At 53.0% G+C, this 26,475-nt stretch overlaps 1 protein-coding gene across 2 annotated transcripts in view; it reads right to left on the reverse strand.

Moving 5' to 3' along the window:
- Positions 1 to 9,325: 9,325 nt before the first annotated feature.
- The window catches only part of GALNT16 (polypeptide N-acetylgalactosaminyltransferase 16), an 89,465-nt gene continuing 72,315 nt past the window's right edge, over positions 9,326 to 26,475 (reverse strand). For both annotated transcript variants that reach the window (XM_004426282.3, XM_087448327.1), the window contains exons 11-16: positions 23,643 to 23,769; positions 22,268 to 22,360; positions 20,722 to 20,805; positions 14,406 to 14,547; positions 13,595 to 13,717; positions 9,326 to 9,900 (exon numbers count right to left, since the gene is read on the reverse strand). In XM_004426282.3, coding sequence (XP_004426339.1) covers positions 9,763 to 9,900; positions 13,595 to 13,717; positions 14,406 to 14,547; positions 20,722 to 20,805; positions 22,268 to 22,360; positions 23,643 to 23,769 — 707 coding nt within the window. In that variant the 3' untranslated portion in view covers positions 9,326 to 9,762. The remainder of the gene's footprint in view (positions 9,901 to 13,594; positions 13,718 to 14,405; positions 14,548 to 20,721; positions 20,806 to 22,267; positions 22,361 to 23,642; positions 23,770 to 26,475) is intronic.

Below are 26,475 nucleotides of genomic sequence, written 5' to 3' on the forward strand. Positions count from 1 at the left end.
GAAGTGTAGACACCCAGGGATCCCCTAGGAAGGCCCCCACCCAGTGACTAGGGATGGAGGTGGTGAATCTCAGGGGAGCTCCCGGCACTCCTGCCCATGAGTTACCTCCATTTGTCCGTCTCTCAGAGCCATGCCTGCCGGGACTCTTCTGTCTGCAAAGTTTACATGCCCCACATGTACCTATCTTGAACACATGCCCCCTTGTGGAGTCCTGGGACCCTGAGCCAGGGCTGGGGCTGGGGTTGGAGTCAAGGCCTTCCCAGAGAGGCTCGTTTGCCTCACACAGAGCTACACTGATTCATTCCTTCATTCATTAACAAACACATTGACCACATCCTGTGTCAACCTCTGGTGGTCCAGCTGCGAACAAGACAAATACTTCTACCCTCAAAGAGTTTGGGTACTCCTTTGGGGACCATACCCCTTTTCTTTCTTTATTCCAGCCCATTCACGAATGTCACCTCGTTCAACTCGCACAACATCCCTGAGAAGTAGGCAGTATTATCTCTGTTTCACTACTGAGGGGACTGAGGTTCAGAAAGATTAAGGTGCTGCAAGTTGCCCAGAGAAGCAGCCAGGCTTCAGCTCTAGGTTTGGCTCCACAGCCTCTGCTTGCTGCCCTGCCAGGCAGCGTAAACCCTGGGCTGGGAAGGGGCCTCCCCACCACAGCTTTCTCTGTGTCGTTGATAAATGTGGGGCCTTTTCAACAGTGGGGCTTTGTCATCTTCCCTCAGGCCATCTGAGAGTAGCAAGGCTGTGCCCTGTGTGGCCTCCACAGACAGAGGCCACTGGCCTAGGATAGTCATCGTGGCCCCCATCTCCTCTGCTCCATGGGGCAGGCCCAGAGAGCCCTAATTCCTGGCAGGCGGGGATGCAGAAGAGAGAAGGGCAGCTCTGCTCTGAAGACCCCAGACGAACGGAGCCACTTCCTGCCGCATGACCCTCCCTCCCAGCTCCCATCCTGCCCGTCCCCACTAGTCTGAAGATTTTCAAAGCCTTGTTGGAACATCAAGTCCCTGCTGAATCTACTTTCCTTGCTTCTCAAAGGGAAAAGCAAGTGCCACCAAAAAAGCTTCCACAACCAGATCAGCGATTGCCAGCTCAGGAACCAAGTGGACAACCAGACTCCCCACGTCTTCTCTCCTGGTTGGCTTCCCACCGCCTCGGGCCGCCGTGTCTGAGGTGCAAGGCCTTGCCCTGATGGCTGGAGAATGTCCTCAGCAGCCAGAAGATCCACAGCCTTGGGCTCTGGCAGCTGTGACCTGCCCCAGGGTCAGAGAAGTACTCCCTAGTGTTCCCCGCTGCTGCGTGTGCTTCCAGCTTCCAAGGCCTGACCACAGACATTTTCTCATTTGAGCTTCCCCCACATCACCCCCGTTTTTCAGTTGAGGACACTGAGGCTCGGGAAGCCTGAGTGGCTTGCTGGAGGTCACCTGGCTCATAAATGGCTGGGCCGGAGCTAGAGCGATTGTTCTCTTACTGCAAGGCGGGCGGGAACTCTTCTCTCCACCTCTCCTGTCATGCTGTAAAGCAGCCAACTCAGATGGACACATTTGTTATAATACATCTAAAATAAGCCCAGCTGCTTGATGAAGACGGAAACACCCAGGTGCCTGGTGAAAACTGTGAGGGAACCCACTGGGCTTCATGAAGCACCCTCAAGTCCCCACCGCAGGTGGATGAAGCCACAGGCGCAGGTCTGCGCAAGGAGATCCACCTGAACAAGCACAAGACTGAGCCTGAGAAAAATAACGCAGAACAGAGAACCTTAATGCCAGGAGGACATTTGGAAAACACTAGCCCTGGCCAGGATGCAGGGAGAAAGCAGACAATGCGGCAAAGCAGCCCTGGCCTGTGGGGCCACATCACTCGGGGTCTCACCCTCCCGGGCTTCAGAGAAGACATCTGGCACCAGGCAGAGCCATCAGCAGTTGCCTCTGTCACTGTGTCGTGGAACGTGTTCTCGGGTCTCCCGAGACCTGGTGCTCTCCATTTCCTGCTCTGTGACTCCAGGCATATTGGCCTCTCAGCCTGTTGCTACATCTGTAGATGATGATAGTAGAGCCAATCCAGGCCCACCCTTCCTCTCAGGCTTCTAAGAATCAGCCATGAAAGGATGTGGGGTGTCGGGGGACAAGACTTGGGCTCTGAAGTGAGACTGAGAGCTTTGCAGGGGGCCTCAGTTTCCTTAAGTGCAGATGGGGAAATAAAAACACAAAAGTGTCGGGGTTCGTATGAGGATACGAACTAATACGTGAAAGGCAATAACGGGCAGCAAAGAGCATGGACCCTGGGTCAGACCTCCTGATTTTATATCCTGGCTCTACCTCCTACTAGCTAAGTAAATCTTGGGCAAGTGTGTTAATCTCCTGGGCTTTAATTTCCTAGTTTATAAAAGGGGTGATAATGAAAATACCTACCTGAGAGAGTTGTTGTAAGGATTAAAGAAGTTAAAATGTGTGAATCTCAGTGACTGGTGAATAAGTGATAGTATTGGCTATGAATGTCATCAGTCAAATGATCCACAGAAAGGACTTTGCCCCATATGCCCGTCCTGCGGGCTGGGAGGTGTAGCACTGATTTGTTGATTAATGAATCTTCTGGGGTGGAAGCTCTTCTATAACCAAGTCGGCCATCTGTGGCTGGTGTTGGGGAAGAAACTCATAAATCACACAAAGCAAAGTTGGCATGTGGCATCTGGCTCAGCGGCAAACCTTGGCCCAGCCTCACGCCCACCCACCCTCTGCCCGGAGAGATCCATCAAGCCCAGAGCTCTGTGGGAGGCAGCCTGCTTAGCAGAGGCAAGGCCTGCGGCACTCGGCATCAGCTCTCTGAGCCTTCTGTGCCAGGCGGTGACCCATGCCCTCCAGTCAGGGGACCAGGACCCATCTCAGTCACCAAACCAGTGGCTCTCAAACCTGAGAGTGCATCAGAATCCCCTGGGGCGTGTTAAACTCAGATGGCTGACCCCACCCCCAGAGTTTCTGATTCAGTAAGTCTGGGTGGGGTCCAAGAGTTTGCATTTCTAGTAAGTTCATCAGTAAGATACTGACGCTGCTGGTCTGTGAGACCCGCACTTTGAGAACCAGTGACCACTCTTCTGTGGGACTGAGTTTAAACCTCACTATTTGTTCTTGGGTGTGTTTCTTCTCCTCACTGAGCCCCCACTCCCTCATCCATAAAGTGGGCATACTAGAACCTACCTCATGGGGGATGTTGGGGACCAAATGAGAGAATGCACATGGTAGCTGTAGCAAGTTCTGGGTACCCAGGAAATGCTCAATCCATGTCAGCCCTCGGCATCACCAATGCATTGTTGTTAAGGGCTTAGAGACAACTAATACGTAGGAAGGGTGGAATCGGGAAGATACCAAGCTTTTAAGGAGAAGTGAGAGAAAAGTGAACATATATAGAGTGCTTTCTGAATGCAATGTACTAATTCCTAAATGCAAAAATGCCTTCTCACTTAAAAAAAGAAAAACAACCAGCTAGAATCTTTTATTTCATTCATTCGGCAAGCCAACATTTCCTGTGAGTCTGAGCACCAGGCTCTGTACTTGGCTGTGGGAAGCATAAAGCTGGAGCAGACATAGGGCCTGTTATCAAGGAGCTGCAGTCTAATGGAAAAGAGAAGACAAATAGGGTCTATAAAAGACAAGGCCACATCGCAGCGTAAGGAGGAAGGTGCTCACTGCGGCTGGAGACGAACATTCAAGACCTGGAAGAAACAAGCTGGAGAGATGCTTTCAGACAGGTGGGAGATCAGAGAAGGTTTCCTTATGGAAGCAGCATTTGCCTGGCAAGTGGGTAGCATTCAGCCCATGGAGATGACAAGGTAGAGGGTGGAAGTAACAGCAGATGCGCAGACAAGAGAAGGCAGAAAGCAACTTCCAGAAACAGGACGCAGGTCAGTTTGCCTGGATTGTAGGGTGAAGAACAGAGGGTGGGAGCTGAGGTTGGCCTGGCTATCTGGTGTCCGGCGATGGATGGCCTTGACCATCGGTGGCTTACAGGGCTCCTTCAAGCCCATTCCATGTCCTCTGTGGAGTAGGTGCTCAGCAGATCATCGTGGGCTTGATGATGTTCATGGTGAAGATGCCACAGGTGTGAGAGTCTGCATGATCCATGAGGGGGATCTTCAAGGAGCTCAGACCGCTGCCCAGAGCCTACTCACCTTCCCAGCATCCCTCAGAATGAAAGAGCTCAGTGTCCTGCCCTCCACTGGCAGCTGCAGCCTGTGAGCACAGGGCCGAGGTCACGCACACACCCAGGAGAAAGCTCCCGGTGCCGTGCTGCTGCTCCACCTGCTGCCCCTCACCACTTCCTGTGACCTGATTGAACCTTAACAACCCCCACAATGCCATCCTCGTGGAGAGCAAGGCTCTGGAGAGCAGAGCAAGGGCAGCCCTTACGATCGTGAGCAGAGGAACCTGGAGCTCTGCAGCCTCCCGAGGGCTGTGCGGCCTGTGGGCCACCACACTTCAGCAAGCCTCCTGCCACGCTGGGAGCTGCCTCTAACCTAGACGGTGGGCAGAGGCCCCGATGGAGGCCCTAAGCAACCCCCTCTGGAGACTCTTCCCACCTGGTTCTAGACCCGGTACCCCAGACCCTCCTGCCAGCCCTGGTTTCCTGGCCAACTAGGGGTTTCCTGGGGGGGGGCATTTGTCCACCACTGTTCTCCTTAAGGGGGTGCCAGTTCTGGCTTGGACCTCTGGCTCCTAGATCTGGGCCCCCCCTTCATCTGGCTCCCAGGGGATGTGCAGTAAGGAGCACAGGGGTGGCCTTCCTTCCCCTTGGCTTCCCCTCCTCGCAGTGAGGTCTACTGCCGGCGTACTCAATCGGAGCTGGGCCCATCCTGACTCCTCTGCATGGCTTCCTCTCCCTCCTGCTTCACAGGGTTGCAGACTCAATGTGCATCTGTATCAGCTGGGCCACTTGTCACACATAACGGAGTCGGCAGGTCTGGGTCGGAGCCCAAGAACACACATGATTACAAGCATCTCAGGTGATTCCAGCAGGTTATCTGGACACACCTTCAGAGACACTTATTTGAAAGAATTGTTGAAAGACAGGCCTGGTTTTCAGATGGCTTGAGGGTGTCAGAGATAACCTGAGCCAGGGAGGAAGGAGAAAATGAATCTTCCAGGAATACCCCCGGTCATTCATATTCATTCTCTCCGGGTAAGAATCCCTGAATTTTCCAGGCCATCTGGTCCCACCCTTTCTTTTGCCCTCCCCAAGGAAGAAAACTGAGGCCAGAGGAATGGTCACTGGCTTAAGAAACAGAAGGCATGTCTGTTTGAGTTTAAATGGCTCCCATAGCTTCCTTCTAGAATTCTGCCATGATTACAGACTGGTCTACGTTGCCAGAATGCTGTGTGCACTGGGGTGAAAAGCCCAGGCCACTCAGCAGTTGCCCACTGAGATGCCAGCCCGGCTAGTGTGGCCAGTTGACCTCACCAGGCCTCACCCAGCCCACCCTTTGCCCAGCCTGAGGCAGGCAAGGCCCAGAATGTCCCCCAGGCCACAGTGAGAGGTCCCCTTGTTGCTCCCACAGCTGCCGCCTTCCCTGCGGCTTCTATCACGCGCTGTTATGGCTGTCTGTTGATGTGTCCATTGCCCTGCTGGAATATCAGTTCCTAGGGGCAGGCACTTGTTTACATTTGTGTCATCATATCTAGCAAAGGCACTCAGAAAATGTTGATTAATAATAGCAATAACATACGTTTACTAAGCATTTAGAAAGGGCCAGATGCTTTGCGGTTGTTAAACAAATCAGTCCTCATGAAAACCCTCTAGGGCTATGAGTACCCCCATTTTACAGGTGAGGAAACCAAGGCTGAGAGATGAATTAACTTATTCAAGACCACACAGCTAGTAATCGGCAGAGTGGCATGGACCCAGCTGATGGGGTCTCTGGAGTCCATACTCCTACACTCTTCCTCGCACTTCATGGGGTTGAATTCCACAGCAGAGGGCCATCCTCAGATGGCTCTGGAGCCTCAGTCCAGCTCGGCTCCTCACACAGGCCGGCTGCCAGGCGAGGAGAGAGCAGCCCCTCCCTGCTTCTGCTCGAGGTCTTTGCCGAGTGCCTGGCAGTGAAGATCTCTTGAGAGAAGCTGCCTGGGTCCCCCTCCCTTCTTCTGGAAGAAACTGACTCAGACCATCACAGGGACACACAGAAATACGAAAGACGTTTCAACGTTGTCGGGAATGAAGTTGCCGACATTGTGAACTCCAGCCTTTCCAGGTTTCCTTTCCTGTTCCACCAGGGGGAGAGGACCACGCCCCATTCAATGCTGGAAGACCTTCTCCGGAGGCCTGGGGGTGCCAGACCCCCTGGAGGACAGCGATGTTGTCCAGGTTTTCGGGAATGGGGAGACCCCCTACTGAGGCCCCTGGGGGAAGAGCCTTTGTGAAAACTGAAGCCAAGTCACAGAGGCCCAGGGATGGAGGAACCCCTCCCTGCTGGACAAATGGGAGGTTGGCCTCATGCAGATGTCCCTTGCACCCCCCACCCCTGTGCTCTGGGAGGCTCCCTCTTCTGCTGGGTCATGTAATGCCTGTTGCTAAGGGCCAGCCCAAGGGCTTTCGCTGATTCCTCCAGAAGCCGGCTAAAGGCTAATAACCTTAGTTTCCAGAAATAAAAGGGAGTGGGAGAGAAAATGGGCCCCCAGAGAGGTAGGTTAGGAGGAGGGCAAGAGAGGGCACCACCAGAGCCTTTAAGGCTGGGAGTAAAAATAGAAAGTGGAAAGCTGGCCTAGTCTGGCCAGGAGGGAGGCCCAAGAAGGTGGTGGGCAGGGGGTAGTGCTCCTTAAGAGGACAGACGGACAGACAGACAGAGACTGCAGCCTGTCTTCTGCAATAAATCACCACCTTTGCCCAGCTTAGCCCAAGCTGGACTCTGCAGCCACGCTGTGTGCTTGGAACTGTCACCAGCCCCAGGGCTTTGCTCCAGGCCCCTCAAGCCTGGTGGCCAGAAGTTCTGGGGAATCCCGGCTGAGCAGCCTTGAGACAGGGTGGGGGTTGGGGCAGAAATGGCTGCATTCTGGAGAGGGTTAGTTGAGCACCAGCCTGCCCACATGTGCATGGAAGCAGGGTTTATTTTTACCTGGGTAGGTTCAGCTTCTGATCACAGAAATGGTGGGGGCTTTCCATTGGTTTCTATGGAAACATCAGGCACAGCATCTGCTACCCAATCAAACAAGGCTAGGCTGGTAGGGCTCTTTCTGAAATTATTTTGCTGTTTCCACCCACCAAGATTATCCCACCTGCATTGTTACCACTGCCTTCTTGTGTGGGAGAGGAGTGGGCAGGCAGGTCAGAGGGGCCAGGGCTGGCGCCCAGGGAAGGAGAGAGGGTTGGTGCAAGGCAGTCATTCAGAGAAGCCCCTTGGTTTCCATTTTGAAGCCCCAAGTAGGGTCCCGCGATGAGGTCACAGGAGCCTGGGCTCTGGTCCCATCCTGCCCCAGCAGCAGGGCCACCTGCTAGCTCCCCCCCTCCACCCCCAAGCAGCCAGCCTCTCGTCCAGGAGTCCCTGGGGTACCACGGGGCATGCAGGCCGTGGAGCAAACTATCAGGTGCAGGAGGGAGTTAGACCTCAGCGTGTCTAGTTTTCAGTTTTACAGAACAGAGGCCCCGACTTCCCCACGAGGCAAGGGAGGGGGCGCTGAAGAGCTTGGCCCTGGAGTCAGAAAGGAAGGCGCCGGTGCAGGTGTACACATGAGAAGTGGTTTTATTCCAGGTGTGTGTTTCATAAAGACGAGGTCCTCAGGGACAGCTAGTGGCACATGCTTTGGTCAAGAAGAGGAAAAGCGAAGACAGAATAGGGCTGAGTCCCACAAAGGATACTGACAAGTGCCAAGCCTGGTCTGACCATAGGGAGGGGGCCTCTCGAAGGCTCTCTGAGAAGTAGTCCTTTTACATTCAATGAGAGAAGCCCACACTCCCATCCCCAAAGGTCCACGCTGCCTGCTGGGGTGGACACGTGCAACAGAGATGGTGGTGGATGAGACATCACAACGGAGGACGGGAGAAGGGTGGCCCTTGGGGGCCAAGGGCCCCACGCTGGCGAGCCCAGGGGTGCACTGCTGAGAGGATGCCGCTGAGAGCCGGGAGGTGAGAGGAAACCACCGAGAGCCTTCCAGGGTGGGTGCTGCGGACCACGGACGCTTGGCTCCTGGCCCCAAGGGACACACGGAGGAAGCAGGACGACGGCAGTTTAGGCACACCGGGGAGGGAGAGGGGCATGGCACCTCAGGTGGATGGTAGCTCCAGTCCAGAGCCAAGGTTCAGACCCTTTGGGGCTCAGGGACCTCTGTAAGAAGCTGGGGAAATCCACGGACCCTCTCCCCAGGAAAATGCATATATGCACACACATGCACTACTTGGGGGACAATTTCAGGAGATTCCTAGGCCCTCTGGAATCCATGAACTCCCTAACATCCCAGGCTGGTTTGCTTTGGGAGAGGGACCCCCAGGGGTCCTAGTATCACCAGTCTTTTGCCCAAGATCACACTGCCTGAGCCAGTGGGGTGGGTAGAGGAGCATGGAGAACAGCAGAAGCGGTTCCCAGACCAGGCCATGGGGTAGGGGGAAAGCTCTCTTGGAAGCTCTCTACACAAACAGGAGCCACCAGCCAGCCTCCGGGCCCACCGCAGTGGCTGACCTTCGAGGACCTCCCTCCGGTAGTGGGGAGGGGTGGGGATGAAGCTTAGCCTGCATGACTTACTCCCTAGTGACTTAGGGAACGTTTACGCTCCAGAAAGAAGGTCCTGTTCTTACTAGCCCCCTGACCCTTTAATGCTGTATTTACAGAGGCAAAGGCTTTCGAGAAGGCAGGAGTCAAAAACTATGAACGAGGATGGGGCTGCTCAGTGGCGCCTGTGGCTGCCTGTCCTTACAGGGTTGTCACGGTGGGCCCAGGCAGGGGGACAGGGCACCAGCTGGTCATTAAGGCCCAAGGGAGAGGTCTTGGCCCGACACATGGCCAAACAGAAGTGGGATCTGTTTAATAAACTGTGTCCCAAGGCTGCCCCTGAAGATCCCCCTGCAGCCTCTTGCTAAGGACGTGGGGCCCAGAGCGCAGGACAGGGGATACACGCCCTGGGGCTGGTACAGCCAGGGGGGAGCGGGGTCCTCGGGAGGAGACCCACATTCCAGTACTTGGCCGCTCTGACACCCATGTCCTTCTCAAATTACCCATCCTTTGCCCCAGATCCCATCCCTCCCACCCCCAACCCAGCACTTGCTTGGGACAGGCCACTGAGCTTCTCCCCTCCTTCCTGTTCTCCACCTGCCCCACAGGCTGCCCCCCCACCCCCCGCCCCGCCTTCAGCCTTCCTATCCACACTGCTCATATTCTCCTCTCCCGCCTGATCCCATGGGATGGCCCTGGGACCCAGCGAGGCCCCTGGGTGGGCTTCTGTCCTTGCTTTCTCCAACAAGAACCACTGTCCAGGCCCCCTGGAGGGCGAAGGGAGGGGACAAAGGGCCAGGGGACCCGCCCAGTCTCTGCTCAGCAGCAGTCCAGCATCCTGACCTTCTCTCCCGGGGCAAGGCCGGGATGGTGGCCAGGGCATCGGGCATGCCCCCTGCGCCTCCCCGTACAAGCTTTGGAGAAACGTGTGTCATGGCAGGGGTGTTTGCTGATGGTTCCGGCAGAAATGTGAGATGGAAACGGCCCGCTTTACACTCCCCCACCCTAACCCCTTCCGGTCCCAAAGTCTCATGCAAAAGGTACAGGAGGCCCTGGGGCTACCGTCATGTGTGTGGCAACAGCTGCCACTGCTGGGCTGGGGCGTCAGCCTGGCACTTGCTCGTCACCAGCTGGGCAGGCTTGGCCTCCAGGCAGAGGCCGCTGACTGAATGCTGGATGAAAGAGGCTTTTCTCCTCCATCTCTGAGGGGAGAGACAGAGGGGGAAGGAGAGGAACGAGAAGACAATGATTAAAAATAATAATAATGTTCATACCTTCATTTCACATGTATGTAAATGGCCCTGTATATACCTGGACACACACCCCTCATTCAAACAGATTGTGTCCCTTACACAAGAGGCTCCCCGACCCCACACACAAGCTGTAAGCTCTGTCCCTTCTGATGTGCTCTTGCTTCTGCAGTCTGGCAGGAAGTTTCTGTCTATATCAGAGGCCCGTGGACTGAATGAATCTAACTCAGAGATGTATTTTGTTTGGCCTGCACAGTTTATTTAAAATTTGGCTTAGTTGTCACATAAAAATCCGCGTTTCCAGCTTCCCTTTAGACCTGAGCCCAGTTCCTCCTGTGGCATCAGCTGGTTGGGGCTGAGATCTGCTCTCCGCTGCAGGTGGGCTCTGGTCTCAGTCCACGGAATCCCACCTGGTCCCTACTTTTCTCCTCCAGGCACCCCCCACCACTCCCTGCAGGCACTTGAGTTGTGTCCTGGGCTAGGTGAATCTTTTACTTCTTCAAATAAGGTTTCTTCTTCCGCAGCTCTAAGCTCTGCCCTGGCCTGTAACTGTGCGGCCAGTTGCCTACACTCTTTCGTGTGAACTGGCCACCATCTCTGCAGCAATGACAAGTGAGGCTGGCGGGATGGTGGGGGCACTTGAGGCCCCTATCAGAGTCATGAGGGGCTCCCGGGTCAGTGCCTTCACCTCCTGTGCCTCCCCTTCCCCAGGCTTAACAAGCGGAAGAAGAGTTGTTCCTGTGGAACATTTTGGAAGTGCCTGGATGGAGGATGGAGTGTTGCTTGCAACACTTAGGAGGAGGGACAAGGGTCTGAGACCCTAGTTTCAAGGCTTGGGGAAGAATAAATAGCGAGATAGGTGTATTTTTGGTCTCTCTCCTATTTGGTCTCCCTCCCATGCATCCATCTCCCCTCTTCCTATATCCACCTTGTCCTCCCTAAGAAGTGGGACGTGCTCATGACCACATGGATGTAGCCCACAGGGCTCTGAGGGGGATGCCCGTGTTCTTGCTGGAGCAGCTCAGAGCAGGGAGATGGGCTGCACCCAGCTGTAGGGCATGGCTATAGCTGCAGGGGGATGTGGGGTGGGCAGAGGGGGGAACCAACTTGGGATACGCACCTGGGGTATAAGGGGGGCAGGCTGCGCAGCCTGTTGCCCTTGGGAATGCGGGGCTGAGGCGCGGGGCTGAGGATCAGCCTCTCTGGCCCACGTGGCCCCAGCAGAGAAGGTACTGGCCTAAAGGTCAGGGGTAGTGGGTGAGAGAGGGCCTTTGGTCCCCCTGGAACTCACAGCATCCTATTGCCTTGTGCACTTCTAGTCTCTGACCTCCTGGGGCGCTGGCCACACTCTCCCCAGCTGGGCACTGCTGGACCACATCCTTCTTTCATCCTTGTGGCCAACATGATCTGCACATTCCCTGGCACAAGGTAGGCACCCAATGCAGTTTTGTTTTATGAATAATGAATGCATGGATGAATGAATGAATCGCCTGATCATTAGGTCCTGCTCCCCAAATTGCAGGATTCTCGCTTCCTACTGGTGCCATCAGGCACGGTCTCAGGGCCGCCCCCGACTCTCCCAGCCACTCAGTTCTGGCCTGGCCAGAGAAACGATGTCCCCTATGGCTCTCTCCCATCTCCACAGTCTCAGTTCTTGCAGATTCCTTGCAAGGCCAGCCGAGGAGGGAGCCCTCGTTTTACAAATGAGGAGTCTGAGGCTCAGAGAGGTGAGGGGGATGACAGAGCTGGGACCTGCCGACTCCATCAACAGGCTCTAGTGCACAGGGACCTCATGGATGCCTGACACCCAAGCGGCCTCGGAAACAAGGCCAAAGAGGGACAAGAAGGGAGGCCCAGATTCTAGAGGGGACCAGCAGTGGGAGAGTGTCCTCCTGGAGGAGAGGGGCACAGCTGCCCAGTGCTGTGGGGCCTGGTAGGACTTGCAGGAGCAGGATGGCAGGGGCCAAGGAAGATTCCTAGGAGCCTCTTAGGCTGGGTCAGCACACAGGGGAAACGGATGCATCAGCCCAGAGGAGAAGTACTTGAGCGGTGGCTGCCCTGGGAGATCTGGCCTCAGCGAGTGGGTGGGAGTGGGTGGGAGTGGGCTCAAGGCTTGACCCTCAGAGAGATCTGTGCTCCAGGTGAAGGGGAGCCTGAGGACCCCCGTCACAGCAGGGCAGGGGCAGAGGGCAGGCAGCCTGGGGGCTGGCAGGACAAGCCACATCCCCCCAACCAGAAAGTGCTTTAGAAGTGACACACACATCTCTCAGACACACACACACACACACACACACGCGCGCGCGCGCGCGCACAGAGGCTGCTGAGAGAGGATCTGGCTTCTTTTCCAGAATGGAATAGCAAACTGCCAGTCAACCCTAAAGAAAAAGCTGACCAAGGCAAACAGAAAAGGGCGAGAGGAAAACCCTGCCGGCAAATCAGAGAGCCGGCGCCCTCCTCACCCCTTGCACTGCCTGCGGGCTGGCCAGGTCAGGCACAGGGAGGGCTACTGAGAAGGGGCCAACAGAGGGTGAGCTGGAGCAGGCCTCTGGCCTTTGTGTCCCATTCCCTGGGCAGAGGGGCAGCCTTCCCAGCCAGGAAGGGAGAGGCACAGGAGGGAGCTGGCTGACTCTGTCACTGGCTGCTGTGTGCCCTGAGTAAATGACTTCATCTCTCTGAGCATCAGTTTCGTCCTCACTAGGTGGGTCTTACCTGTCTCCCAGGGTTAATGGGGAGAGGGTGGATGAGAGTGTTTGACACATGGAAAAGCAATGCTCGTGTGAGGCTGGCATGACAGCTTGGAAACCACATGTCTGCATCTCAGTTTCCCCAGTCAGCTAGCAGGCAAGAAATACTGAGCATCTGCTATGTATCAAGGGCTTAAAGGTCACAATGACCTGGGCTTGAATCCCAGCCCCACCCCTTCCCAGCTGTGTGATCTGACATATGCTTCTTAAATTCAGCGAACTTTGGTTTTCTCACCTATAAAATGGGGATAGTACCAGGGCCCATACTGCTGGGTTGCTGGGAGGATTAGATGAGATTCGTAAAGCTCCTAGCACAGGCTCTCAGTAAAAGCTCACACTTATTCTGGCTGTGGTGGTTGTCAGAGGCTAGGGACACTATTGACAAGAGGAATAGTCCCTGCCCTCATAGAGCTCACAGGCTGGCAGAATGGTCATTTTTTTTTCTTTTATGAGGAAGACCAGCCCTGAGCTAATATCTGATGCCAATCCTCCTCTTTTTGCTGAGGAAGATTGGCCCTGGGCTAATATCCGTGCCCACCTTTCTCCACTTTATATGGGACACCGCCACAGCATGGCTTGACCAAGTGGTGCGTCAGTGTGCACCCGGGATCTGAACCTGCGAACCCGGGGCCACCACATCGGAACGCGCACACTTAACCGCTGCGCCACCAGGCTGGCCCCAGGACAGACATTTAACAAACATTTACCTGAAGAAGTATTTCCTCATGAGTAAAATAAGAGACTTGAACTAGATATTGACGTAGGCCCCCACAGGTCTTATTCTGGAGAGTTTATTTGAGTCTCTATGTCTCAACCTCGGCTCTCCTGCCAGAGGCTGCCACCCCCGGCTGCGTATCCCCCTGGGGCTCTGGCCATCCTGTGCCCAGGGGCAAGAGGCTTACCTGCCTGCCTTCTCTCGGGTTGCACACCTGCAGTGTGACCAGGGACCCGGGGGCAACGGAGGTGGAGGTGGCAGTTAGGCACTTCCCCTGCTGCTGGATGAGATGGTCACTGAACAGCCACGCCTGCAAGACAGGGACCAGAAAGTTCAAGTCAAAAAGCACAGCGATGGAAGGGTAGATGGGTAGATAGGTGACAAGGCAAATATACTGTGTATTTTGGTAGAATTTCCTACAAATAAGTATGAGTATTCACGGGACAATTATTTCAATTTTTCTATACCTTTGAAAATTTTCATAATAGAACATTGGGATGAGGGAGCTTAGCTGGAGCTGGCCAGAGGGCAATCGAGAATGTACCAAGGGACGCTGGGAGTGGGGGAGAAAGACAGGACAGGGGACCAGGGCAGCCAGGAAGCTGGTCCATGCCAGGGGTCTGCACGACCTGCTCTAGTTTTGACATGGGTGCATCAACACTCATATGTTGCACACGTGTGTACAGACAGGAGTCCTGGATGCCCTGCTGCCTGTCATACAAGCTGACCTGAGCTGCATCCCACCAGAGAACTGGGTGCTGTTTGGACAGCATTTCTCCCTCTGCAAGGAGAAAGCGGGAGTACTCAGAGGGCAACTGTGTGACAGGCTGGAAGGGGGACGGCAACATGGCAGGAGCAGACCCAAGGACCAGAGTGAGAGGGGACAGCTTGGAGGGTCCCTGGGAAAGTGGCTTTGTGGAGAGTGTAGACACAGAGAGGACGAGAATGAGCAGAGGGAAGCCCCTCACCCACTCCGGTCCTGACCTGGAGCAGCTTACCTGGGGCACTGGGGGGTTCTTGGCAGACCCTCTGCAGATCCCCATTCCGAGCAGGAAGTTACCAGCTGTGTCCTGGCCCTGGGATTCTAAGCAATTCACGCCCTGCTTAATGATGCCAGGGAGGACTTCCTTCACCGGGATGCTGAGAGAAAAGGCAGCGGTCAGGCTCGTCCTCTGCCCAACCCAGGCTTACCCAGAGGGCAGCACCCAGTCAGCTCCCGGGGCACTGAGATCTTTGTGGGAAGGGGCACTGGGGGTTAGGCCTGCCAGCAGGGGTATGGGGACAGGGGACGGTGAGGGAGCAGGGATTCCTCTGGGAAGACTGGGCCTCGCCCCACTGGTTCTGAGTAGCTCTGGGAGCCCCAGGGACTCCCCTGGGGACCCTGTGGGGAGAGAGCTCAGGCCAGAAACCGGGGCACCCCAGTCCAGAAAGAGGAAAGCCTGGGGAGAGACAGGGGCCTAAATGTGTGCTCAGGGCTGGCCCCGTGGCTTAGCGGTTAAGTGCGTGCGCTCCGCTACTGGCAGCCCGGGTTCGGATCCCGGGTGCGCACCGACGCACCGCTTCTCCGACCATGCTGAGGCCGCATCCCACATACAGCAACTAGAAGGATGTGCAACTATGACATACAACTATCTACTGGGGCTTTGGGGAAAAAAAGGAGGAGGATTGGCAATAGATGTTAGCTCAGAGCCGGTCTTCCTCAGCAAAAAGAGGAAGATTAGCATGGATGTTAGCTCAGGGCTGATCTTCTTCACAAAAAAAAAAAAAAAATGTTTAACTGTGTGCTCAATAAGCAATCTCAAAATGACAGGAGGGGCCGGCCCCGTGGCGTAGCGGTTAAGTGTGCACTCCACTGCTGGCGGCCTGGGTTCGGATCCCGGGCGTGGACCGACGCACCGCTTGTCAGGCCATGCTGTGGCGGCATCCCACATAAGATGGAGGAGGATGGGCGCAGATGTTAGCCCAGGGCCAGTCTTCCGTAGCAAAAAGAGGAGGATTGGCATGGATGTTAGCTCAGGGCTGACCTTGCTCACAAAAAAAAAAAAATCAAAATGACAGGAAGGGGTTGCTCTGAAGAAGGAAGTTTACAATACACAAATATGAAAATGTGTTCAATCTCACTAATGATACAAGAAATACATAAGAGAGTTACCACTGTTTACCATATATATGTGTGTGTGTTTATATGTATTTATTTATTATAAAAATATATTTTATATATAAAATAATATATATATATTTGTGTGTGTGTGTATGTATATATTATTTTGTTTTAGTATCAACACTCAGTGTTGGCAATAGCTGGGGGATTGGATCTTCTCATACCCTACCTGTGAGAGCATGAATTGGCCCAGCTCTTTTAGAAGGCCATGTGGTATTATGTATCAAAGGGCTTAAGATGTGCATGCCGTTAACCTAACCATTGCACTTCCGGAAACCTAATATCCTACAGCAATAGTTATAGATTTGTGCAGAGATTTAGTTTAGAAGATATTCACCTCAGAGAGGTTGATTATACTGAAAACATTGAAAATTCCTAGATATCCAACAATAGGGGATGGGCTAAGTAAATTCTTATTCATCTGTAGGATGGAAAACTCTTTAGCCATTAAAAATGACTGACAGGGCCGGCTCCGTGGCTTGGCGGTTAAGTGCGCGCGCTCTGATGCTGGCGGCCCGGGTTCGGATCCCGGGCGCGCCCAGAGGCACCACTTCTCCGTCCAACGCGAGGCCGAGTCCCACGTACAGCAACTAGAAGGATGTGAACCTATGACATGCAACTATCTACTGGGGCTTTGGGGGGAAAAAAATGAATAAATAAAATCTAAAAAAAAAAAAAAAAAATGACTGACAGAATACCTGGTAATGTGGGAAAGTGTTCACAACATGCTGTCAACTAAAACAGGCATGTTTCAAAATACTATATTATCTAAACACTTTATATGCACAGGAAAATATGCTTACACACACACATACTGACAACAGATACATTGTCTTCCCCCGAGGGTAACAAACGCAGGCTTGTATACCTGGGTTTAGAAAGTTGTACATGCTCTCAGATTGTGGACCCAGAGCAGATGATGGGGAACCAGGAGGGCTTAGAGTCTGACTATGTGCCTAATCTGATCTACCTCCTGTTACTTGAGTCAGGAAGAGAACTTGGGCAGGGGCGGGGGCATCAGAATATTTCTGGCATTCTTTGACGTGGACATCCTGCAGGATCTCGCCCAAACCAGGCTTCCTTCCTCAGGGCTGGTTGGAAACCCAGGAACCCCAGAACCGACCCACTCTCCTGGAGCCTGGGGGAGACACCTTCACTCTCTCTCTCACACTCCTGGCAGCAGTGCGCCCCTCCAGACCCCCCTTGATCGGTCATGTAGTTCTAGAGCAGAGGTTGCAAACTGTTGGCCCCCAAGCTGAATCTGGCCCCAACATGTTATGTGTGATCTGCACAGTGGTTTTAGGTGCTTTTAATTAGTCGGCAATATTTAAAAATTTCAAGTCTACACAGAAAAATCTAAATCCAGCTTCTCTTGAAAAAATAGGAAGATCAGGCCACACTGAGCTCGCATGCCAGCATGGCACGAACACACTGTCGTGAGTAGCAGCTGCCTCCTCTGGGTGGGGCTTTTCCATCCCAGTTTGCCACAGTCCCCTCAACTCCCAATTGCTCCCCCCCCACTTGACTTATTTACATCACCTGTCTGATCACTGCAGCATTTGAGTTTGCAACCCCTGGTAGGCACAAGGGTGTTGGGAGGCAATAGCTCCACCCCCTTTGCTCCATCGAGGGCCCTGCTGAGGCCGTTTTGAGATCTGTGCTCTGGGAGTGCAGTCCAAGGGTTGTTCCAGAACCTTCTATTCTCCTCTTCTGCCTACCCCCTGCTGCTTAGGGAGATGTGCAAGGTGATCAGCTTTCAGAGGTGAGGTGGGCACTGTCCAAGTGTGGCAATGGCCACTGGCACTGAAGGCCTGCCCACTGATTCGTGTGGAGGAATCCGGGGCTCGGGCAGCAGTCTCAAGACGAGAGCAGTCTCAGGTGTCTGTGTGGTGGCAGCCCTGGAGCAGCTGGGACGGCCGTCAGCGCCGCCCTTCCTCAGCTCCCTGGCAGAGCCAGTTCAGCTGTCCTGTTTGTCATTAGCCCTCTTAACTCTGCATCTGCTTCCCTCTCTATGGATCTTCTCCAAGCTGGGCCGCCATTAGTCTTTATTTTTTTATTTTTATTTTTTTTTAAGATTTTATTTATTTATTTTCCCCCCAAAGCCCCAGTAGATAGTTGTATGTCATAGCTGCACATCCTTCTAGTTGCTGTATGTGGGACGCGGCCTCAGCATGGCCGGAGAAGCAGTGCGTCGGTGCGCGCCTGGGATCCGAACCCGGGCCGCCAGCAGCAGAGTGCGTGCACTTAACCGCTAAGCCACGGGGCCGGCCCATGCCATTAGTCTTTAAGATGCCTTCATAGAAATAGCAATAGGCGCCCCTTCCTCAAGACAATTTACTTCCGTCTGTTAGAAAATTGTCATCATGTGCTGGTTTTACTGCCATCTGCCAGGAATTGTTGTAATAAATGCACAATATCTACTGTGTGACCCTTGCAGATGTGCTGTGCTTATGCAGTCCACAGCCTGCACAACTGTTCCTGACCATCCTAATAAAAGTAATGAATTAGCAATTGCTGAGGCCAGCTGCAGAACTCTGACCTGGATAAGGGGCAGAGCTGTGGCAGGCTTGCAGGCAGGCCTAGGAAAGCAAAAGCCTCTCCCTTCAGCCTCCTCAGTCTCCCCATTGATCAGCTGCAAGTGTGGGCCAACTATTAGGACCCCCTGTTTGGAGGAAAGCTGGTATCATTTGGGCCACAGATCTACTTTCTAACCATGAACGTATGCACCGCAGGCCCCTCACCCTGCAGATGAGGCAGAACATGAACGAGTGGCCTGGGGCTGAGTAATCTGGATAGGCAGGAGGTGTGCAGTTTCTATCTTAACAACAAAAGATCCTTTTTTTAACTTCCACACAGTGACAGAACAAACGGAAGATGACTTATGCTCCCATTTCACACAGCTGGTTTCATCCACTCTCCTGTCTTGTGATCGATCCAGGTTTCTGATGGCTACAAAACACTTCTTCCTCTTGGTCCTCGGGGGGTGACACAGGACACTGTTTGTGGGGACTGAGGTGTGGGGAGGAAAGGCAGTTCCCCATCCTCCCTGGAACCTTCCTCAGCCCTAGAGTTCATGGCTCCATCTGAATGTTGTATGCGCTCTGACAGAATGTAAAAAATGACTTTTTTCCTCAGAAATGACACGTCTGGATGAAACTGTCCCCTTAAAAGTGGCCACTTGAGGAAGCTATTCATTTATTACACTTTTTTTTGTGTGTGAGGAGATCAGCCCTGTGCTAACATCTGCCAATCCTCCCCTTTTTTTGCTGAGGAAGACTGGCCCTGAGCTAACATCCGTGCCCGTCTTCCTCCACTTTATATGGGATGCCACCACAGCATGGCTTGCCAAGCAGTGCCTCGGTGTGCGCCTGGGATCCGAACTGGCGAACCCCGGGCCGCCGCAGCGGAGTGCACGCACTTAACCGCTTGCGCCACCGGGCTGGACCCCCATTTATTACACTTTTATAAATGAATGTTCTTTCCTTCACACCTATTGTCTGGGGAGCTGGGGTTATCCAGGCAGCCACCTTTTTTCAAGGATGCTGCTGTTGCTCAAATTGTTTTGGAATTCCTCGAAAATTGCTCCCAGAGTCAGGTTATTCCTGTTACTTGTTTCAGTCTGTCACACTGTATTTGGGACCCAGGATTGTATTATCTGGGTTAATCATCTAGTTTTTTCACTGGACTTGGCTACAACCTAACTATGGCTGTTTCCCAAAAATCAAATCTGTCTTCGGGGTCTGGTCCGGTGGCACAGCGGGTAAGTGCGTGCGCTCCGCTTCGGCGGCCCAGGGTTTACAAGTTCGGATCCCGGGCGCACACCGATGCACTGCTTGTCAAGCTATGCTGTGGCGGCATCCCATATAAAGTAGAGGAAGATGGGCACGGATGTTAGCTCAGGGCCAATCTTCCTCAGCAAAAAGAAGAGTATTGGCATCAGATGTTAGCTCAGGGCTGATCTTCCTCACCAAAAAAAAAAAAAGCCTTCGAAGGACAAAGATTTGCCTCCTTCGAGGATATGCAGGCTCTGAGGGGTGCAGGGTTCTGGAAGCCATGGCAGCATCCTTGGGAGAAAGCTGGCAGCAGTGGATAGCCCGTTCCCCAAGGGGACAGCCAGAGAAGGGGGGATGCCAATTTACAAGTTATTACTGAGGCTTACTGACTATGCAATTTATTCAGTCAAAAATATTTCCCGAGGGCCCGTTTGTGACAGGCTCTGTTCTAGGGGCTGGAGATACAGCAGCAACCAAACCAGACAAACACCTCCCCCCTCACGGTGCTTACTGTCCAGTGCGGGGAGACGACAACAAAATTAATTGGCCACATGTATGCTAGATGATGATGAGGTGACAGAGGAAAACAAGCAGGGACGCTGGGGACGGGGGTGGTCTGCAAATCAGAGTGTTCAGGGGAGGTCTCCCTCAGAGGGGACATTTGAGCCAGACCTGAAGGAGGTGAGGAAATGAGCCATGTGGATGTAGCCAAGACACCGAAAAGGATTTTGAAATAAGAAAGAAAGAACCCTCCATGCCCCACCCCAGCCGTTGTAGCTGCGACCCCCAGTCCTGCAGCACGACACTCATTCACACACGACGGCCACTCTGGTGCTCACACGGTGGGCAGGTGCGGCCTCATTTGCCAGAGCCAACATTTCCCCTTGTTTTTCTACAGTCTTATTATTATATTAATGGAAGCATAATATTTGTTCAGACTGATGTGTCATGATTCACTACACCCCACCCCTATTGTTAGTGTTTCTCGATTTTTCACAGCAGCAGAGAAGCCTACAGTGAACATCCACTTGTCAACAGTTTTCTCTTTGGTTGCTTTGTTTCCTTGGGATAAACTCCCAAAAGGGAGAGAACAGAGTCAGAGGGGATGACTATTTCTGTGGCCTCTGCTACATAAGGCAGTGTTGTTTCCCTAAGGTGACAATGCCCATTTCTAGCTCTAAGACCCAGTCGGTTAAAAATCTGGTTCCTACCATACCTCACTATTAACTCTCAGTAACGTCCTCCTGGTTCCCCCAGAGCCTTCACATGACGCTCAACATGACAGCTAGAAAGAGCCAGACTGCCTGGGATGGGGAGATCTCGGGGTGGGGGCCCCCAGGCTGCCGGCCCCCACCCGGCCAGGCTGAGGGCCGCACTCACGTGAGCTCTGGGTAGACGTTATCCAGGTACCAGCGGAAGGACTTGCAGTTCATCTTCTTCCTCTGCTCGATCCGCGTGGCCACACTGGAGGGGGAGGCAAGGCTCAGGCGTTGGCCAGCGGCGAGGGGAGGAAGCCAGGGAGGACGACAGAGGCCTCTCCCTCGGCCCCAGGAGGCCGGCCCCCTCCTTCTGCCTACCCCAGGTGGGCCGGGACCAGGAGCCGTCCAAACCTGCCCCCCAGCCTTGGCCCCGTCTTAAGTCATTCTCTGACCTGCAAGTTCACCCCAGGTCCCCTGGCCATTCCTCAGTCTCTCCTCAAACTGCTGCTCACCTGTCAGGATCATCCCAGCCCACAGGGGCCACGCTTTGCTATGGCTGCTCACTCCCTGAGACCCCAGGTAGCATACCGCTAGCTGGTTCCTATTTTCACAGAGAACAGAGCCTTCGTGAACTAGACCTTTTCCTTTCCTGCATGCCAGTGTAGCAGGAAGGGTCTAACAACAAGAAAAGCATCCTTCAGGAATTTGGGCAAATAAGAACCATCTGATGTGGCTGTGGACACCACAGTTAGCTCTCCTCACCTTCCTCAGCTACACTGACCATAGTGACCGCGGACAGATGACCCTCACAGCCTGTCTGCGCCTCAGTTTCTTCTCCAGGAAACTGGGGACGTGACCACCTACCTCGGAAGGTTTTTATGAGAATCAAAGAATTAAGGGGACATAAGTGCCCAGCACGGGGTATGTCCTCAGTAAATGTTAGTTCCCACTAAAAGAAATAGTCAGTGACATGCTTTTTTTTTTTTTAAAGGATAGATATAAGTAAACAGAGGGAGGAAGATTCACTGATGCTCACTAACAAAATTTTCAAACTTTTCTGACCATAACCTTCAGAAATAAGTACGTCTTACGTTGTGATCAAGTACACCCACGTGTATATAGAGCTACACACACGGACACATATGACTGGAATAAGTTTCACAGAACAACACTTACCCTGAACTGCAATCGACTGTTACTTTCTATTCTGTTCTGTACTAATCTTGAGTGTTCTAGTTCTCTCTATATCATTTTTTTAAAATGCTGGTCACGACACACTAAATTGATTTCACAACCAATCTGCATTTTGAAAATGCTTAACTAGCCTATAGTCAGACCAGTGCAGGACGGGAAAATAGGCTAACAGATCACAGTCAGATTTTGAACAGCAGGGTGTGGAGGCAAAGCCCCGTGTTTTCTGCAGACAGCCCGTCGCTCAGCACTCCCGCAGATGTCCCTCTTCCTGCAGGCAGCTTGTGAACCGGCGACTCTTTCTCATAAGTGAGCCCTCTTGGTTATTTCTTCCCACGAGGCTGCATGCTCTTCAAGGCCCAGGGTCTTGTTTCTACATTGCACACCCCACCAGGCGGGCCCGGAATAGCCCGGGGTGGCAGGGGTGCTTAGTTACTACAGAGACTGGGAGTGTTTCCCTGGCACACACACCATCTTGTATTTTGCTAAGGCTGTGCTAACACGGGGTGAGGGAGGCAATCAGGGCTGGGGCCCACCTGCCAAAGGCCTTCCCAATGGCCGAGGGCCGGGCCTCGTAGTAATATTGCTTGTATTCATCCATCCACACTTCTGCAGTGCGCTTGGTATTCCTAAAAGGAGAGGAAGGAGCAAAATAAGGGCACTGGGGTGGTGACAGAGTTAGAGTTAGGGTCAAGATCAGCTCTGGACAGTACAGGGTGATGAGAGTCTCAGAAGTGTATGCAAAACAATACTGATTGGGGTGGGATAAACGAGTATGATCTTTTTGGAAGGCAATCTGTCAATACCCATCCACTGTGTAGGTATGTATACTCTCTGACACTCCACTCCCCTGCATGTGGGCAAAGAGGACGTGTACATGATTATTTATTTACTAAAGCATTGGCAACGACCTAAATGCCCAAGAGGAGAATAACGAACTACTTCCACATGAGGGAGTACTAGGCAGCCTTGAAAAAGAATGCCGTGGTTACTGACATGGAAGGATGTCTATAATTTAGTGTTGAGTGGCAGAAAAAATACACAGCATGACCCCATTTATATAAAAACACACACACAAACCAATGGTGTATGTGTGTGTCTCTGTACATAAACTATACATATGAAAATGAATTAAAGGGCTGAAATGATAGACCAGAAATCTATTAACACTAGTTACTTTTCGAGAAACAAGTGGGCTAGGAGTAAGATGGGGTAAAAGGGACTTGCACTTTTTAAAAAAAAATATAATGTACATACAGATATGTATATATAATATATATTGATACAGCTTGAATTTTTACAGTGAACATGTATTACTTTTATAGTTATGAAAACAATAAAAATGGGGTGGGAGGAAGCAAAACAAAATGATAGGCCATTCGGGGAGCTAGACTCAGGGAGCTGCTGCACAAGGGAGTGTGGGCCTGATGAGGTAAGAACTGTCCTCAGTGGGGGCGCTCACAACACTCCTCCACCCCCCAATGCCTCTGTCAGGAGAGCGGGTCACAGGGGCACCTTCCAGGACCTGGCCCGCTACCCCTTGAGACCAAGTGCACCCAGTGGCTGGGGACACAGATGGGCAGACGCGGACCCAGTCAGGGTTGGGACCTGGCATCCAGGACCAGTCCTTGGGGCCCAGGGAGGGGAGGGCAGCCCTCAGCTGGTCATTTGGCTGGTTTTCCAAGACCCTCATGGACAAAGAGAGTCAAGACAAGAGAGGCCTGGTGGCAACATTCCCAACTTCATCCTTCCACCCCTGAAAGTACCTGGAATCCCAGAATGAGAGGGGACAAATGGGGAAACTGAGGACCAGAGAGGTGGGCTAGCTGCCCAAAGTCACATGAGTAACTGACGGGTCTAGAAGCAAGGAGTCCTGGCTCCCGGCCTGGTGCTCTCTGCACTGTGACCTACCTGATATAGGTGAGGGCGTTGCCTTCAGGGAAGTTGTAGGGGTGCCGCTTCCTGAAGACGTGGCCCACTCGGCTGCAGGGCACGATCTCTAAGCTCCCACCGCACATCCACACCCTGAAGGAGAGCTCTGTGGGAGACGGCAGTGTCAGGAGGGGAAGCGCCCCTTGGCAAGTGTCCACAGGGGGAAGGTGGGGAGGAGCTGGCCTCCCTTGCCTTCGGTGTCTCCTTGGAGGCACATGCTGGGGTCAGAGCTCCTGGGCCTGTTCACACGGGGTGCACCCACTCCTTGCACATGTTCCTGACTGCTCACTCCATACATGTGCACACACACACACACCACACACACACTCCCCACATCTGAGCCCTGGGAGAGCAGTGGGGAAAGCTTTGAAGGAACCCCAAGACCACGAGTAGAAGGAAAACTGAATCAAATGGCAGCATCATTTCCAGCCTCTGTCCAGAAAGCCCTATCCAGACATGAGCTAAGGAAGAACACATCTGCTCTGGGCATCCGAGAGGCTGGAAGACAACCACCAACCAAGCCACAGGCTGCTCCAGCTGGCATCTTTCTGGCTGGCCCCAGGGCTCCCTCTCAGCCCAGGTGGTCTCCACTTACAGGCTCCCACTGGCCCTCTTGAGACATGCTTCCTTTGGATGGTGGTGGTGATGCTGAATGGACTTTTGCAGATGACTATGGTCCCTAGTAGTGTTGGGAGATGCAAGAAGTGGCTGTCCTGCTTCCCGGAAGGGGACATCACAGGTTGCCCACTCTGTTCTCCACTCAACAATCGTCACTTCTGGCAAGGACCCACCTTGGCAGCTGGCTCACCCTCACATAATCTCTTCTAGTTTCCTACTTTCTCTCATATTAACCCTACAGTTGGATACCCTGTGACATTAAAACACCTCCTTCCTGTCCCAGAAAATCCATAATCCCCCCTTTTTCTAATTAAAAAAAAGAGGCCATGCTGTGGCGGCGTGCCACATAAAGTGGAGGAAGATGGGCACGGATGTTAGCCCAGGGCCAGTCTTCCTCAGCAAAAAGAGGAGGATTGGCATCAGATATTAGCTCAGGGCTGACCTTGCTCACAAAAAAAAAAAAAAAAGAAAGAAAGAAAGAAAAAGAAAGACCATTTTCTCATGAATTTCAGTCTTGATTCCTCTTCCCACTGCCCAGCTGGCCGAGGGACACTCGTGGTCCCTGGCCAGGCCCGGGGCTCTCCTCCGGTGCAGCTGGTCAGGCCCTCCCAGTGAACAGCAAAGTGGGGAGTGGAGCAGCAGGACTAACGCCCACCGTCTGGTCAGCCTGTGTGCCCAGGACACTTCCAGATGTGGTCCAGGGGCCAGGACTGCACGCTTGGCACGTCTGGACCCACACGTGGGTTGGCTACGTTCATGGCTTCCTTAGGTCAGCCTGCAAACTGCCTGGCCTCTGTCCCTTCTCCCGGTCAGAGCTCTGCAGCTGGTTTAGGACTGAGATTTAGAACAGGGGACAGACCTATGGGACAGAAGGTCTGCATTCTGGTTTCATTTCTGCCACTAACTTGGTCATGCTAGTTCAGTCACTTCATCCCACTCGGCCCATATTGTTCATACTATTCTTTTTTTTCCTTGCTTCTAGCTCTTTCTTAAATTTTTATTTTTATTGTGGTAATATTGCTTTATAACATTGTATAAGTTTCAGGTGTACATCATTGTACTTCTATTTCTGCATAGATCGTCCATACTATTATTAATCATTGTCATTATTATCAATAATGGCAATAACAATAGCAGTAACCACCATCCGCTTACTGAGCACTTACTGAGTGCCATGCCCTTTATAGCTGATGTCTAATCCTCACGGCAACCATGTGAAGCTGGGATTATTAAGCCCATATTTGTAATGAGGACTGTGAAGCTCAAAGACATTAAATAACCCCTCCAAGGTCACCCCAATACTCAGCTGCAGAATTGCAATGTGAAGGTCACAACTTGTCCAGCAAGCCACCCTGTTTGAACCAGACCCTTTAGTTCATTCAGCAAATTTTTATTGAGCAACTATTTATTATATGTCACACACTGTTCTAGAATCTCTTCCACTTTGGGAAGGGGAGACAGGAACTCAGTAAAATAAGAAACAAAAATACAAGCAGACAAGCAAATGAGTAAAATATGTCGTCTATCGGATGGCAATAAGTGCAGTGGAGAAAAACAAAGCAGATAGGTGACTGAAGAGGGCGAGCGGAGGGCAGAGGGCTACAATTTTAATTAGGCTGATTAGGGAAGTTCTCACTCAGAAGGGGACATTTGAGCTAAGACCTGAGGGAGGTGAGGAAGCAAGTCAGGTGGCTGCTGGGAAGGAGCATTCCTGGCAGAGGGATCAGCAGGGGAAAGACGAGACAAGAGCAGGGCGGGCAAGGTCAAGGTGTGGCCAGGAGGCCTGGCGGGCGGAGTGGGGAGGGGGCGACAGGAGCTGAGGGCAGGGCTGGCGGCCTGTGCCCGGGCAGGTGGCGGAAGGACTTTGGGTTTTGCTCTGAGTGTCGCGGGAGCCCTCGCGGGGTCGCTTGCACAGGAGTAACAGGATCTGACTGCCTTTTAAAAGGATCTCCAGTGTGAATCCCAAGGTTTTCACGTTCGCAGCCCCACTCAAGGCGACCTCTGGGCTCCTGAGTTTGGCTCTCTTGGGGACACAGGAATGAGTCTCAGTTTGGGCATCTCCCTTCCTTCAACAAAGGAATACGGTAAAGGCCCACACCCAGCAGCAGCCGTCTCCCAGCTCAAACCAGTCCCAGCAGCTGAACGTCTGAGCACCACGGCTAGCCCAGAAATTTCTTTGAATTTCTTCTAAGAA

Source organism: Ceratotherium simum, chromosome 24, assembly GCF_057802395.1.
Source record: "Ceratotherium simum simum isolate JZ-2026a chromosome 24, ASM5780239v1, whole genome shotgun sequence".
NCBI classification, from domain to species: Eukaryota; Metazoa; Chordata; class Mammalia; order Perissodactyla; family Rhinocerotidae; genus Ceratotherium; species Ceratotherium simum.